The 16,629-nt window shown below is 35.3% G+C and overlaps 1 protein-coding gene across 3 annotated transcripts in view; it reads left to right on the top strand.

Moving 5' to 3' along the window:
• LOC145692823 (small G protein signaling modulator 1-like) overlaps positions 1–16,629 on the top strand; it is a 564,802-nt gene that overhangs the window by 458,178 nt on the left and 89,995 nt on the right. For 2 of the 3 annotated variants that reach the window (XM_081768320.1, XM_081768317.1), the window contains exons 9-12: positions 4,645–4,769; positions 8,212–8,295; positions 10,563–10,630; positions 12,857–13,021. In XM_081768320.1, the coding sequence (XP_081624446.1) occupies positions 4,645–4,769; positions 8,212–8,295; positions 10,563–10,630; positions 12,857–13,021 (442 nt within the window). The remainder of the gene's footprint in view (positions 1–4,644; positions 4,770–8,211; positions 8,296–10,562; positions 10,631–12,856; positions 13,022–16,629) is intronic. The other variant, XM_081768318.1, reaches the window with a different exon arrangement.

Genomic DNA, 16,629 nt, shown 5'->3' with positions numbered 1-16,629 from the left:
CACTTTTTGCTATCTATTATAGTTTTTGTTCTATGACGATCAATGTTAAAGCTTGAAGTGCTTGATTTGTGCCACTTCTAATTTTAATAGAGTGTTAAAGAGAAAACATGGTATCTATTCTTAGAATGCTAAATCGATTCCAAAAAATATCGCTTTTTGCTTTTTGTAATCGTTGTTGTTTAATGTGTGTCAATATTAAAATCGGAAGTTGTAATAAATTTCTTTCACTGCCTGGTTTTGTCGAGAGTCAAAGATGGAGATGAAATATATTATTGAGATGGTTAATCGATTGTAGAAAACATTTTCTACCTTTCCACAGCCGTTTTTACTCTATAGTAATCAATAGGGGGGCGCCGTGGCTCAGTGGTAGAGCGTTCATCTCTGGTGCTTGGGGTCCCGAGTTCGATCTCAGCCTCCGCCAAGTGAACTTTGTGGTGGACAAACACCGTGCTCGTGGGTTTTCTCGGGGTTCTCCCGTTTCCTCCCACATTCTTCATTCCACCATTTTCACTCATCTCTCATAATCACCGTCTCCTTTAGCCTAACCGGCATAACCGTGGAACGTAAAACTTAAAGATTTCATTTCATTTTTCTATAGTAATCAACTTTAAAACCGGAAGTGATTGATTTCTGCTACTTTTAGTTTGAGTAGAGGGTTAAGAAATAATATAATATTTATTCTTAGAATGCTAAATCGATTCTTACTATCTCTTATTGTTTTGCCGCATGTAGATCAACATAAAAACCGAAAGTTTTACTGTATTTCTAGCACTTCATCATCATCATAGGTATTCTGCCATTCTTGGCATGTCACTTGCCGCAGCTGAGAATCTTCCATGCTCCACACCATACTTTTTAGCACGTCCCTTAAGATACAGTTCCTTCTTAGCCAATGTCCCAACCAGTTTCTCTTCCTCTTCTTAATCCATATTATAAAATTGAAAGTGATTATGTTTGTGACTCTTAATCTCTTGAACCACCAGATAGATCTCCATCATATTTTCAACATTCAGATGGTTTGTGCCTGGGAATGTTTTTGTCATTTCACTTTGACGATAGAACATAGGGGAGGGGAGGAGGGGAATTATAAAAAAAAAAAAAAAACTTAATACCTCTTAAGCCGAACGAACAATCTCCATCAAATTTTCAACAAAGATGAGTTTTGTGCCTGCAATGTTTTTTTTTTTTTATCATTTCGCTTTGACCGAGCTACGTAGGGGAGGGGGAGGAAGGAGATACATGCGCGCCGACTATTAATACATGGGTGCTCCGGGGCTCCAGCACCCACACAAATAATCTTGTGTATGCAGCGCACCCACAAGATTTTTAGTTTGAGAGAAACAAAATAAAATAAATATTTTTCACTTGTCATTACCAAAAAAATTAATAAGCAATTAAAACATTCAGATGGAAGTTAAAATTTCTAACCTCTAAAACATAATTGTTTATTATTTTTTCCTGTTTCAAATGAGCTTGTGCAAAAGCAACCAAGCAACACCTTTAAGTTCTAGTCATTTTGCAGTTTATGTTCACTTCAAAATCCTTGCAAGTTCTTTCCGTAATACCATTAAAATTATTTGCTTTTATAAAGATTTTTTTCATTTTAATTTGTATGAATGTGATATTTTCTTTTAGTAACGTGTTGAAAATATCATTGCCTCTTGCAATCATTGTCCATCATGTAAGTTCCTTAAAGTTACCGTTACATATGTTGTGAATATTCATTACAGTAACACAACCTTGGAGCCGAATTTGAACCGGTTTCTCTTACGTTTAAGTCAGCTGTGTTACCGACTGAGCTAGGGCAGTCTCAACTTATCTTGATAGTAACGGTATATTTTATTTTATCACAGCACAGCCCTTTATGACAGTGTTCATAAAAAATTTTAACTAAAAGGAAATCAATCAAAAAATATCCAAATTCTCCTGAAAACGTACGCGGTGGCTCAGTGGTAGAGAGTTCACCTCTGGTGCTTGGGGTCCCTGGTTCGATCACAGCTTGCGCCGTGTGGACCTTGGGGTGGACAAATACCGTGCTCGTGGGTTTTCTCGAGGTTCTCCCGTTTCCTCCCACTTTCTTCATTCCACCATTTCATTCATTTCTCATCATCACCATCTCCTTTAGCCTAACCGGCATAATCGTGGGACGTAAAACTGAAATTTTTCATTTTTTCCCCTGAAAATATATAGCACATCCCGCCAGTGATATGCGCTCACATAAATTTTGGAAAGTCGGCGCCGTTGAGGAGATATACGTATGTAAAAGAAAAAGTAAAAATTAAAGTGACTGTCTTTGTGACTTCATCACTTTTGAACCACCCGACCGATCTCGATCAAATTTTCAACATAGATGAAGTTCGCGTCTACGGTGGTATTTATCTATTCACTTTGACGATAGAGCTTAGGAAAGGGGGGGAAAGAGTTAAAAAAGTAAATAAAACTTAATAATTCTAGAACCAAACGATCAATCTCGATCAATTTTTTAACGTAGATAAGGTTCGGGCTTGAGATGTTTTTTTTTTTTTTTTTCATTTTACTTTGACGGTAAAACTTAGGGGAGGGGAGGAGAGGGGGAGATACATAAAAATAAATAAAACTTCAACCAGCAGATCGATCTCGATCAAATTTTCAACCTAGATGAAGTTCGAACCTGAAATGGTTTTTGTCATATCACTTTGACGGTGTAACTTAAGGGAGGGGAAGGGGAGAGAGACATTTAAAAATTATCGAAAATGACGGATATTAATGTTGAATGTATAGTTTTTGGGGTCGCTGAGACGAACAGTGACACTTTTGATACTGTTTAAATTTAAATTCAGCCCCGCAGCTTTGAAGAGGAGGAGAGGATATATATATCGGCCGCCCTTTGAGTTCAAGAACGTACAAAACTGTTCAACAAATTATTGAACTTCTGCAGAAAGATAGACGTCTGAGCATTCGGATGATCACAGACATTACGAACATTAACAAAGAGACAGTAAAACAAATTTTGCATGACAATTTAAACATAACAAAAGTTTGAGCAAAAATTGTCCCGAAAAACCTCTCTCAGGAGCAAAATTACATTTGAAAGACCATTTGCTGTGACGTCAAGGAGCAACTCAAAGTAGAACCAGACTTCTAACACGTGTCATCACATGTGATGAAACATGGATTTCCCAGTATGACCCCAAGACTAAGCGTCAATCCATGCACTGGAAAACTTCCACATCGCCAAGAATGGAAAAAGCACGAATGAGCAAATCGAGAGTGAAGGCAATGCTCATAGTTTTTTTTTCGATATCAGGGGTATCATCATGGCTGAATGGGTGCCTCAGGGTCAAACGGTGAATCAGGCCTACTACAAAGAAGTCGTAAACAAGCTGAGGGAAAGAATAAGGAATAAGAGACCGGATTTGTGGAAGAATGATGAATGGATCCTCCACCAAGACAATGCGCTTGCCCATAATACCCTTTCTGTGAAGCAGTTTTTAGCAGCCAAGCGCATTCATGTGCTCGACCATCCTCCGTACTCTCCAGACCTGACTCCCTGTGACTTTTATCTATTCCCTGTGACTTTTATCTAAAAGTGAAAAGTGCATTGAAGGGAACACATTTTCAGTTTGTGGAAAAGGTGAAACGAAAAACGGCAGAGTTGTTGAACAGGGTGACATCTGATGATTTACAGCATTGCTTTGAACAATGGAAGGCACGTATGCAACGGTGTATAGATAGGGGAGGGAAGTGTATTGAAGGGGATAACAGTCAACTTTGTTTGTAACTTTGTTGTAACTTTCTTTGAAATATATCACATTTATGACACGTCTCGTTATTTAATTGCTACGCCTCGTATATTGCGAATTTTTGCGAAATTTGGCATTACTTGCGAAAAATGAGAATGAAAACGAAAAAGTGGAATTTTTGTTAATTATTGCTAATTATAACTAAAAAGCCCATTTCCAATATTATTTATATATTCCATTTCATTTATGAAAAACCTCTGTGAGTTATTTGATCCAGAAACTGTTTCGCTTCATAAAGATGTAGATATCAACAAAATTGAACTGTTGTTTAAATCCTTGACTGTGTTTTGTGGTGAAAATGTTCATGATCTGTTGGTTGCTTGCCGTGAATTTAAAAGAAAGGTTATTGAATTTCTCAACAGTGAGGATAAGGAACGTGACATTGTACAATTGTTAAACAGTTTAAAAGTTAACCACAGGTCTTTTGCTGTCAGCTCGTTACGTTCAATATGGTTGCCAGTCTCGAGTGTTGATGCCGAGAGATCCTTTTTCAAGTATAATATGATTGTTACTGACAGGAGAACAAACTTAAAAGAAGAATTGGTAATGTCTTGCTGCATGTTATTCTTTAACTAAGGATGACGTTAGAGGAAGTGCTTAAATGTTTGCATTAATTTCTATATTTTAGTGAATACATCTGCCCTAGTCAAGGTATAGCCTCATTTTTTATTAGATATACACCTTACTGCCAAAATATACTGTTTACAAGTTCCATAATTTTTCAAAAAGAAACTTTTGCTTCATTTAAAAAATAAATGCGACATAAATGCGAAAATTGTTATAATTAATGCTACAAAATATCAAAATTGTTGCGAAAAAAATTTCGTCTCTACCAATATTGTTCTTTTACTTTCCTTTACAGAAAGACCATACCGAGCCTATGCCTGGTTATCTTTCTCTCCATCAGACGGCGCACTCGTTGACCATTAAATGGACTCCGAATCAACTCATGAATGGATACACTGAGTCAGAAGTACAAGACAAAAGGTAAAATAAATAGTTTTGTTAGGAAAACTTGAAATAAGAAATACATTTACTACTGATCACTCAGATGCACCATTCCCTATACAGGGTGACCCTAAAGAAGGTATACAGTACAGCATTACATTTTATATCATTGCTTATTGTTATTCATCAGGTAGACTTAGTTTTTTTATTATTTGTTCTTTATGTGTTTTTACTTACATCTTCAGCTCGGAAGAGCCGAAACAAATAAACCCACAAAGTAGAATGTTATACTTGATCAATGCAGGGGTGTATACCTATTTTTGAGCCACCCTGTATATCCAATTGAAATTCAAATCATGCCCACAATGCAACGAAAGCGATATCAGTGTCTCTATCGGCTGCAGTCGTAACTAATCGCATCATCTGCTACTGGCATTAGCTAATTGTATCGAACCCAGTCGCTCTGAATAATTTGATTCGTTCTTGTTTTCAGTAGTTCGTGTTACCCGAACTGCTTTGAGTGGCGGCGCCACAGTATCGAGCCATGTGATTTAGTTTCAGCGAGAAGAGCAGCTGAAACTCTTATACTCTATGAAATTTACTAAGTTGTACCCAGGGCCGGATTTAGAGGGGTGCAAAGGTTCACGTGCACCCCCCTTCGTTTTAAATATACACTACCTAAAGTGAGAAGTTAGCAGTGAGTTTTGCAAAATCAATAGTTTCAGTTAATTTTCTGAAGGTTGAAGGAAAAGGATTCATCGAGAGCAGATACTTAGCATTCCCATAGCAACTCTTTATTCCCACCACAGATGATTTAAAAAAAAAACTCGAATTTAATTCAAATATACTGGCTATTATTGGATGCACCCCCCTCAGAAAATCCTGGATCCGGCCCTGGTTGTACCCTAGTATGAGGTTCAAGCAGCCAAGATCAAATCGCTGATATTGTCAATAATAATAATAATTGACCCCCTAGTTATTGGAAACCCTGCACATTGGACTTCCAAATATACAATTTTAAATGCAGTTAAGTTTATTTCATTTTGCATACCTTAATATCAGGTTATCTTTAAAAAAAGAAAAACATATTAAACCTTTTAAAGTCAAAATTGAGAATACAATTATTAAAATTAAAATTTGAAACCAAATATTTATAATTTTGTCCGATGATGACCTACCATTTTGTTCGGATTGAACAACTACCAAAATCTTCTTAAAATATATACCAGGTATATTCTTACTTTTGTAAAAATGCTAACGTGATCAGCTCATTATTTTCGTACTGAACGTAGAATTTATTGATAAAGCGTTTGTAACACACATATATAATTGAATATTGCGTTCCCAATTCGTTTAAAATTATTTTAGTATCCACCAAAACTTACAACGATAATTATCTCAATAAATTAAAACCCATAACTGCCCCAATTAAATTTTTGCCTGGTTTTATAATATTTTCAGTTACGTTTGTTCCATATGATCGTAATAAATGTGAAAATGACGAAATTTTTGTTGTTATTGTTGTAATGTGTTCACTGTGAGCCGTGTCACATTACAAAATCTCCCAGGCATAAAAAGTTGACCCTATTTGCGTGTCCATATGGACACGCTGGGAAGTTATGGGCTAAACTATTTTTTATTCCTTTCAAACTTTGTATACCCTTAATACTTATCATTCATTTCACAGAAATTAAAAATACACTTCAATCACTTATGGCTTCCTTACTTAGTATATCTTGAACAACGTAAATAAAACAAGCTTAAACAAGTCTGGCTGCAAGCTTTGTTACTATAAGGTACCAGACTATTGCCCCTATTGCCATATAACTAAATATATATAAACGTTATCGTTGAAGTGTTCAAAATTATTTTTAAAATGTTTTTTTATGTTTGATATAGTAAAAAGACAACAATATCGTAAAAGCAATTTAATTTCTGTTCTACTGCATGCAATTTTCGTCCTTCTATTAATTTTTAAAAAATCGAGCAGAAGGGCAGAAGCTGTACAAAATTCATCCAACCTTGATTACACTTAGCATGGATTTAGATTTTGACTTGCTTGTTACGCATGGAAAACATTTTCCCCTGTACAGACTTTTGGTTTTTGAGTTATTAGCCATCGCAGTTGGTATTTAGACTCAAGAGTATAAGTATGTGGTACATGATCTACAAAAATCATCCAATCTTGATGACACTTAACATGGGCGTAGATTCTTGATTTGCCTGTTACTTATGTGAAACACTTTTCCTGTACAAACATTTGATTTTCGAGTTCTTAGGCATCAAACTTTGGATTTAGACTCAAGAATGTAAATATGTTGAACATGATCTACAAAAATCATCCAATGTTGATTACACTTAACATGTGCGTAGGTCTTGCCTTGCTGGTTATGCATGTGAAACATTTTTTCCTGTACAGACCTTTTGATTTCGAGTTATGAGTCATCAAAGTTTGGGTTTAGACTCAAGAATGGAAGTGTGTGGTATATGATCTACAAAAATCACTCAATCTTGATAACACTTAATATGGACGTAGATCTTGACTAGCCTGTTACGCATGTGAAACATTTCTCCTAAACAGACCTTTGATTCTCAACTTCTTAGACATGAAAGTTTGGATTTAGACTCTAAAGTGTAAGTATGTGGAACATGACCTACAAAAGTCATCCAATCTTGATGACACTTAGCATGGGCATAGATCTTATCATGCTTGTTACAAATGTGAAACATTTTCAATGTACAGACCTTTGGTTTTCGAGTTATTAGCCACCGAAGTTGGTATTTAGACTCTAGAGTGTAAGTATGTGATACATGATCTACGAAACTCATCCAATCTTAGCATGGAAGTAAACCTTGAGTTGGACTAGGGTGTATAAAGTTTTAACTAGGACATTTTTCCTTAAGATTGAACTCACTTTTGGGATATCTAAAACAAAGAAAAGTTAATAATATTGTATCTGTATGCTATTTTACTTTTCATAATAATTTGGCAAGTTCATTCTTTTTAATACAATAGAGTTCATTAGACTACTTACAACAGCAGCCGATTCATTAATAGACAAGCAGCAAGTAAAACTGCCAGCAGCCGGCTTTCCATACAAAAGGAATTTTAAGTTGTTTTTCTTAAAGCTGTTTCAGGAGTTTTAACTTTTTTCTCCTATCTTAAATGCAGTATGTTTCAAAGGAATAGACAGTGATTATCATTATTGTACCGAGTGGAAATAACATCTCATTAATCCAATCTACAAAACAATGTGTTAGACTAAGAAATATCATAAGAAACACATCAGTCGGAAGGAGTTAATGTGATCCACTCTGGCAGAGATTGTACGCCCCTGATCAAACTCAATCGTAAGCTCTTAGTTTTCTACATTTCTTCCTATATCTCGATCCCAATTGATTTAAATCTAAAATATTCAAATTCAATATAAGATACCATAAATCTAAATCATAAGAAACATAATTTGGTTGTTTTCCACAGGAGGGGTAGTGTCCCCACATTAACAACGAATAAACCGAGACCACGACCACCTTTCAGGCGATCGTCAACGCAAACTCAAATGTTGTAAGTGGGTTTATTATGTCTTTGCTTAAGGGTGGTGGTGATAGACTAGCATAAAGGATTCGACACTATTTCTATGTTCCTGTGTCATCGTAATGTGCTTCGATTGTTAGTTAAGTAGCAAGATTAGTAGTGATACTAGCATAATTATACTGATGGTGGTGACGGAGTTAATGGTTTTGGTAATTGCAACGGCTCTTTGGAATTTTTGCTTCAATAGACTGGACTTAATACTTAACTCAGAACTATTACCACTCTATACTTATTCCAGTGTTCGAAGTGAGTCGCGAAGAAAACGCCGTTCAAATTTTTGCAAATGCGCTTTAGACGGTGAAATGAAGGGTCCAAACAATATGCATACTGCACTTGATGTCAATTGGAGTTCACGCCATATTCAGTATGTCGGTTGTATGTCCATGAACGAAAAATAGTCGTTCAATAACATCCAGTACGTCTATCTAGGTATATTGTGTGAGATGTATACAGGGAGTCCGAAAAAGATTGTACCTTTTCTTACATATTTTTCTAAATGCACAGTGTGTGAAGAGAGGTGTCAGTGATAAGAATTGTTATTAGATACTCTAAGTTTTAATTGAAATACTTGCCGTCCCCAAGCCAGATTTTTTAAAGATGGCACCCATACAACAGAAGGATGTTGTGCTGTGGAATACGCAAAGACAACGGCGCTTATCGCAGTTCAACGCAACTTTCGGCGACAATTTGGAGTCGATCCACCTGACAAGAAGTTTATTAAGCGTTGCCATACAGAACTCATAGAAACAAGTTGCCATAGGCAAAGGGAAAAGCACCGGGTCGTCTTTCGCATTCAGAGGATACAGTGGATAGAGTTGATGAGGCGACCTTCTCTATCAATGGAAAGTCAACAGACATAATGTCCGAATCTGGGGCTCAGAATATCCTCAGCGAATCATTAACTGTGTCAGAGATTCTCCAAAGTTGAACGTCTTTACTGCCATGTGCGGAACAAACCTTCATGGCCATTTTTCTTTTATAGAAAGAATTGTCACGAGACACTAGTATCTTAACATTCTCTAGATGTGGTTGATACCACAACTTCAAGAGGACTCCCAAGATTCCATTTTCCAATAGGCTGGAACTTCCTCAACTTCCATAGTGATTTGAGAGGATATCTGAATGAACATCTCTCACAGCGTTGGATAGCACTAATATGCGTTGTGCACTGATGATGGAGCTTTGTTGAGATGGCCCCCGAGGTCTCCAGACATGAACCATGCAACTTCTTTTCTGTAGGGCTTTGTCGAAGACTGTACCTTTGTCCCACCATTGTCTCAAGATCTGACAGAGTTGCAACAACGGATCACAGTAGCCTTTGCTGCCATTATAAGATAGATGTTGATTTGGGTATGGGAGGAAATAGACTATTGATTAGATATCTGCCGTGTCACGAAGGGCACTCATATTGAATCTTTGTAAGGTAGTAAAAAGAAACTTCGATGTTACTTTGCTTTTAGTGTATAAAGGATTCTAATATCGCCTTAGGGGGCCCGAGAATACTTTTTTGAAAAGGGTACATTCTTTTCAGAGCCCCTGAACAGTATTTAGTTTACAATTGAAAGTATACTACAACGTACCGGAATATTTGGGTTACAACTCCTCCCCTATCCAATATATTCGTTTCTTCTGGGTGAAATGGGACTTCAAGTCTGTAATTAGAGTTCTTGTTTCTTCAAGAGCCTCTATTTTGGAAGGAGGGCGAAGATAAACCTGACCCTCGCGTTACGGATTTAGTTATATTCAACGCCGTTAAGAAGGGAGAGTAGCTATATCTCACATCCGCCTTCACTTCGAACACTGACTTGTTCTGTTCTACAGTTACGACAAAGTTGATATTGTGATAATGAGAAAAGAGTTAGTATTGGGTGTTATTGAGTTAATTGAGGTGACAGTGATGGGTTAATATTGGTGTTGGCGAAGTTAATTGTATTGGCTGTAATGGAATTAGTAATGGTGTTGGCGGAGTTAATGGAGCTTGCGGTAATACTAGTGTTATCGGACTTAATTTTAGTGGTAGTAATTTATTAATAATGGTGTTGGGCTGAGTTAATTATATTTGAGGTAATGGATCAATACTGGTGATGGTGGTTAATTGTAGTGGTAACGATGGGTTAATACTGGTGATGGCTAGATTAATAATTTAATATAATACTAGTACCGATTCATTGCTTATATTCTTAATGAGTTAGCCTAAAACTATTATTCATGACTAATGTATTTTCTTCATATTACAGCCTGTACTGGGATTATGCGATGAACGTTCGTGTGGATGAGATAGTATATGTTCATTGTCACCAGCAAGGTAGGAAAAGCAATATATTTGTAATCAATCACTATAATATAGAATAAGATAAATACATTGATAAATTCAGATATTTGTAGCGCGTTGAGGAGAAAACAAATGTACCCTGTTGGTCGATATTGTCTTTTCCCACGTCCTGTGACCAGTGATGATTTGAGGAGTAGCACAGGGAGAACTTCCCGGGGGCCTAAATTCCTTAATGTGGATTGGTAGTATTTATGCATAACTAATTTTCACCCCAGTATGTTGAAATTCCCCTCCGGGGAAATCTTTTGAAATCATCATTGCCTGTGACTATCCGTAATTTAAAAGTTAATTGCAAGATGCCCAGTCCAGCTAAGAACTAACAAGATAGTCAACTGGTCTTATAACTAGGGACGTGAAATTTTCGTTTTAACGGTAACATCGAAAACTCGAAAAAGGCAAAGTAAAGCATATAGATATCATATACTTAAATATATGATAGAAGGCCGTTTTTGGTGTTTCTAAATCGCGAAATAATGCGAATTTGGTAATTTTTCAAAATAACACCGAAATGCACTGTATAATGTGATAGATTCGCGAAATCGCCATGTTGGCCGATAATAACTAATAAAATAACACAAGTTTCCTTTGCAACAAAATGTGAATCACAGAAAACCATCAGTCCTGTTATTTTTTGACCGGTTGGTTAGTGAAAGTTTGCCCCTGAGATATTGCTCTCTGTGCTCTTGAAGCAATATCTTTGCCAGCTTCCAACGTTGATTCTGAAATATATCTTTTAGATTACAGCTCCGTAAGGAGGCAAGGAGGCAAAACCTAAAGAAGAAAATGTGGAAATATTGACAATTTTGTCCTTTGAAAAATAGGAAACATTGAAGAAACTATAAATTCGCCATTAAATGAAAATGTGTGCTGATAATAATATGAATTGCGTTTTAAATAAGTATATTGTGAATTTTTTTTTTCTGAAGTGACTGCAGTATGTTTTTAGTCTATATATGTATTCAAATTATACATTAAATAAATCCAAGTTTAGGAGGGATATCGAGCCATTTTTTTCTAAGATGTTAAGTCTAAAAATATAATTTATTCTTTTAAATTTAAGATGTCAAAATTAAAAACTAATCGTTTAATTTTAAAATTATATTTTATTTCAATTAGCTTTCACAGACCACTTTTTCTATGTTTGCAATATACTTGCTTTTCAAAACCATTACAGAATAATGTAAATAACCCCTATTTGCTTGTATTAAATCGCGAAAAACAACACCGACTTTGTCCAAAAAATAACACCGATTTCAGGGATAAAATAAAACGAAAACTTCACGTCCCTGGTTATAACATATTATCTTATTTCTTTTACATGCAAGTTAAATATGTTGTAGTTTTTCGTGCAGTTATCATATGAGTTTCTTTTATAACCAGTTCATAATTTATTAACCAGTACTCTTTTTTTTTCTAATTCGCACAATTCTTGAAAAATTATTTATCCCTCCTAATATGCTATATTCAATTAATCTGTTTTTGTTCCTGGTGACTATAGGAGCCTTTGAACTGGGACGTTCGCCTAAATCAATGATGGGCAAACTTTTTTTTAGGAGAGGGCCAAGGATTTTTTTTTTTAAAAAATGGGTGGACCAATCTAATTTACTGAAAACCACAAAACTAAACCCTATTAATGATTGAAGTTCCTATAATCTCATTCGAATTGGATTGTACTGATTCTGAGAAGTAAAGTTTAACACTCATCTGTTAGTCTATTTCTAATACAACTCTTTCGAAGCAATCCTATTCATGTTTTCATTCGTCAGAATAGGAATCATGTCACTGGTCAGATAGATCTTTCAAGGAACCGCGTTGTCCTCCGGGCCGCGTTTGTCCATTACTAGTCTATATAATAAAAACCATGATCTAGAAATTATGTTCCAGTATCAATTTGTGAAATTAATTATTAGGGAAATGTGTTTATCTTTATGATGCCCTCAAGTTTTATTTTTGCTTGCATGTAATAAACACGGGTGTTTTTGAAACGGAAAGTGTCATAAAACCATTAACGGTCAAAAATATCACAAACGTTAAAGAAACAATGAAAACACCTAACATAGGCAAGAATAAACTTATTGGTGATATTGGTTTATCACTCAATACATAAAGCTAAAACTTTCTTCATATGCACACATATACTTAACCATACTTATAAATCCACTTCGGATCTATCAGTGATATTCTGTGATTTTTTTCCAGCGGACTGTGGTGGAACTATAGTTTTGGTTGGCCAAGATGGTGTGCAGCGACCGCCTATCCATTTCCCAAAAGGAGGTCATTTATTGGCGTTCCTCAGTTGCCTCGAGAATGGATTACTTCCTCACGGCCAATTAGATCCTCCGTTGTGGTCGCAGAGGGGGAAAGGTAAATATGAATTTCAGTTACAGTGAAACATGTCTAATTTGCCCGCCTTTGGTTGCATTGAAAAGTGGCCAACTTAGACAGATGACAAACTTATAGAGAATGTAAGTTATTTTGAAGCAAAAACTGTTATAGATGTAACATACGTTTTTCAACACAGTACGTAACTAATTACAATATACGTATATGTATTCATTTGTATCTCATAAAGAATATAAAGAAAACTATTGAAAATTGAAAATCAAAGCAAGACTTCTCAAATACTACTACTGGAATCAAACCAAGGATTTTTCATTGCGATATCATCCAAGGACTTGTCATTTTCTTAATATGTATGCTAACAATATGACAGTGTATTATTATTAGCGTCAATCTAGGGTCCTATACATACCGGAAATTATTTTACGATGCCTTTAATCTCATTTAAAAATATAAATTAGGTCCAAATATATTTTGGGAATATTTTAGCCATTAAAAGGGAACCATATGAACCAACCAAACTTACAGAGGTACCTATCATGGTTCTATAGTATTAAACCATGCCAAAATTGAAGAATTGTTAATGTACCCATGACCTATAAAAGACAATGGACCCTATATTTGACCATATAACGTGGTAAAAATCTCATTAAAAGAGATAGATTTGGTCAAATTTCACATTTATATTTTTGGAAATTTCTTTTATTCATAAAAAGGTGGAACGAGATGAATCACACAAACTTATAGAGGTACACTTCTGTCCAAAATTATGTCGCATGTCTATAAATATGTTGTTGTAGGAATATAATTTAATAACGAATTCGTCGGGTATTTCTTGCAATGTCAGTATGTGTATAATCGGCAGACATGTATATGGCAAATTTCATGCAAAAAGAGCAGCAAATAAGAACAATAAAACGAAAATAAAAATTTATTGTCGATTTCGTAACAATTTCTTTTACTCGTGCTTTCACATTAATAATTCTTTTCCTATAAAATTTACCACAAATATACATTTCTCGATTATACACATAGTATTAGTGTTAAAAGTACCCTGTAAAATTATTATCAAATTATATTTTTACAAGAATACAGTTATAGATATGCGACAATCATTGTGGACATGAGTGTACATACTGTAGTATCATACTACCATAACAAATTTTAAAAAATTGCCAATGTCCAAAATTCAAGTGTGGGCCGATATATCATCTCCCGAAATTTTAGAGGAGGGGTTAATGTACCCTGTCCTATGAAAGACAATGGGCTCTAGCACTCATTCGTATAACCATATATAACGTAATAAACCTTTATTAAAGAAGACACATGAAGTCAAAAACTTTTGGAGGTGATTCCTTATATGAAATGAAAGAAAAAAGTTCTTATAAACATAGGTCGAAAAACGTCTCATTTCAGAATTATGAACCGCCGAAAATTCGAAAAATCATGTTTCGAAACGCCCTGCCTTAGAAACTATAAGACCTAAAACAAGCGGTTTAAGGAATTATACAGGAACTAGTATGCGAACTATCTAAATATCCATGTTTTACCATCCTCCGTTATCGGCGAAACGAACGCGTTAGTAGTACTTAAAGGAGTATCCCTATACCTCAATTTCCTTTTTAGAGTTACATAACGGAGGATGGTAAAACATGGATATTTAGATAGTTCGCATACTAGTTCCTTTGTAATTCCTTAAACCGCTTCGGATCGATCCTGTAGTTTCTAAGAAAGAGCGTTTCGAAACGTGAATTTTCGAATTTTCGGTGGTTCATAACTCTGAAAGGAGACTTTTTCATCCCATGTTTATTAGCACTTTTTTATTTCATTTCATATAAGGAATCACCTCCCAAAGTTTGTCGGTGGAGTTACCTACCACCCTGCATATAATCAAAGGGGGTAAATTAGGTTAAAATCTCCAAATTTTGAATTTTTGGTTATTTTATACCCATAAAAGGAAATGAGATGGAGCATCCTAACACCTAAACATACTTATTGCCAAATCTTAGAGAAAGTACGTAGTCCTATACAATCCTGGACCATGGCCCTGGGTGAGTGACCCATCCCAAAATTGGCTCCTATCCTGTCTAAAATTTGAACTTGAACTTTAACACCAAAATTATGTACCACTTCCAAAATTTGGCAATACCTTGCCCCAGGTCATGGTACCTATCCATTTTTGTTGACTCAGTCGCACCAACATCAGTCCCTACTATTTTTTCGATAGTTTTACATAAAACGTTAGTGTATGTTACATTTTCTTCATTTTTTTAAATATTCACGCAAAACCCCACATTGCAAACACAAATTATGTTTTCTTTCAGACATTCTTTTCTGATACTCATAAACGTAATCAGTAGCATATTACTAAGTTAAAATATGTTAATTTATTAATTTTCGGTTTGTCCAAAAAAAAAAAAAAAAAAAAGCAGATCAATGATTTATCCATCACTGCATCATTGAACTATGAAGGGGTGGCATTCAAAGCCAGTTCTTACAAGAAGGTAGATTTGATCAATTCAGTTTGATTGTGCGTTTGTGCACTTTTTTTAAAAAAAATCTATGTTCGTAATAGAGCAAAACAAATATGCCTGCAAAGGAAAGAAGTAATGTTAGTATGAGATTTAATATTAAGATTCATTTCATTGAACAAGTCTTTTTTTTTTTTTTTCACTTTTTCCTTCGATACTAAAAGAGGACTTAATTTTACCTTCAACAGTAAGAAACTTGCTTATAATAAAGGCAAGACTAGTTTTCGTATCAAAACTGCGATAAATGACTAAATGGATCAGGTGTTCGTTACTGTCCGAGAATTGAATTCTTGCTTTATCCATGTACTTGACAGTCATCAACCATTTGCTTTAACACTGACCACACGACATTAAACTAATGCAACGTAAACATGATTTATGACTGTAATATGCAAATAAAGGGAAATATAAGTCAATTTAACTAATATCATCATGAAGTCCCATCAGGCCTGTAGCCAGCCCAAAAATGAAGGGGGTTGCCAGGCCGAAGTTAGGGGGGCCGATCTAACTATATTATAGTTCATTTGCAAGCCTACCGTGAAAATTTTAGGAGGGCAGCGAAAATTTAGGGGGGCCGGCCCCCCTAGACCTCCCTGGATACGGGCCTGAGTCCCATTTCAATATATTTGTCATACATAGCCATTTTGAATACTTATGCCAGTTTTTGCCACCCTCCTAAAACCTTGCCGCCGGTGGAAATTCACGTATTGTATTGTACACAGGGTGTTTCAAAACAACACTGACAACGTTTGGGAGGTGATTCCTGACACCAAGATAAGACAATATATATATATATATATATATATATATATATATATATATATATATATATATATATATATATATATATATATATATATATATATATATATATAACAACTCGGGAGCACAAATGCTTCCTTTCGGAGTTATACAGGCTACCGAGAACATGAAAAAATGAACTTTAAAGGTCCATAGCTCCAAAATTATGGGACCTACCGTAGTCGGGTCCAGACTTCACGTAGGAACTAGTATGCGCCCTATCCAACTATCCAAGTTTCAGATTCCTGCGGTACTTCTGCAACAATTTTTATATAGATAGTTGCGGAGTACTTCAGATTA

The sequence above is a fragment of the Thermobia domestica genome, chromosome 8, assembly GCF_964235325.1.
Source record: "Thermobia domestica chromosome 8, izTheDome1.hap1.1, whole genome shotgun sequence".
In the NCBI taxonomy this organism is placed as follows: domain Eukaryota; kingdom Metazoa; phylum Arthropoda; class Insecta; order Zygentoma; family Lepismatidae; genus Thermobia; species Thermobia domestica.
Note: the sequence above shows the minus strand (reverse complement) of the source record. Positions and strands in the feature narration are given on the sequence as shown.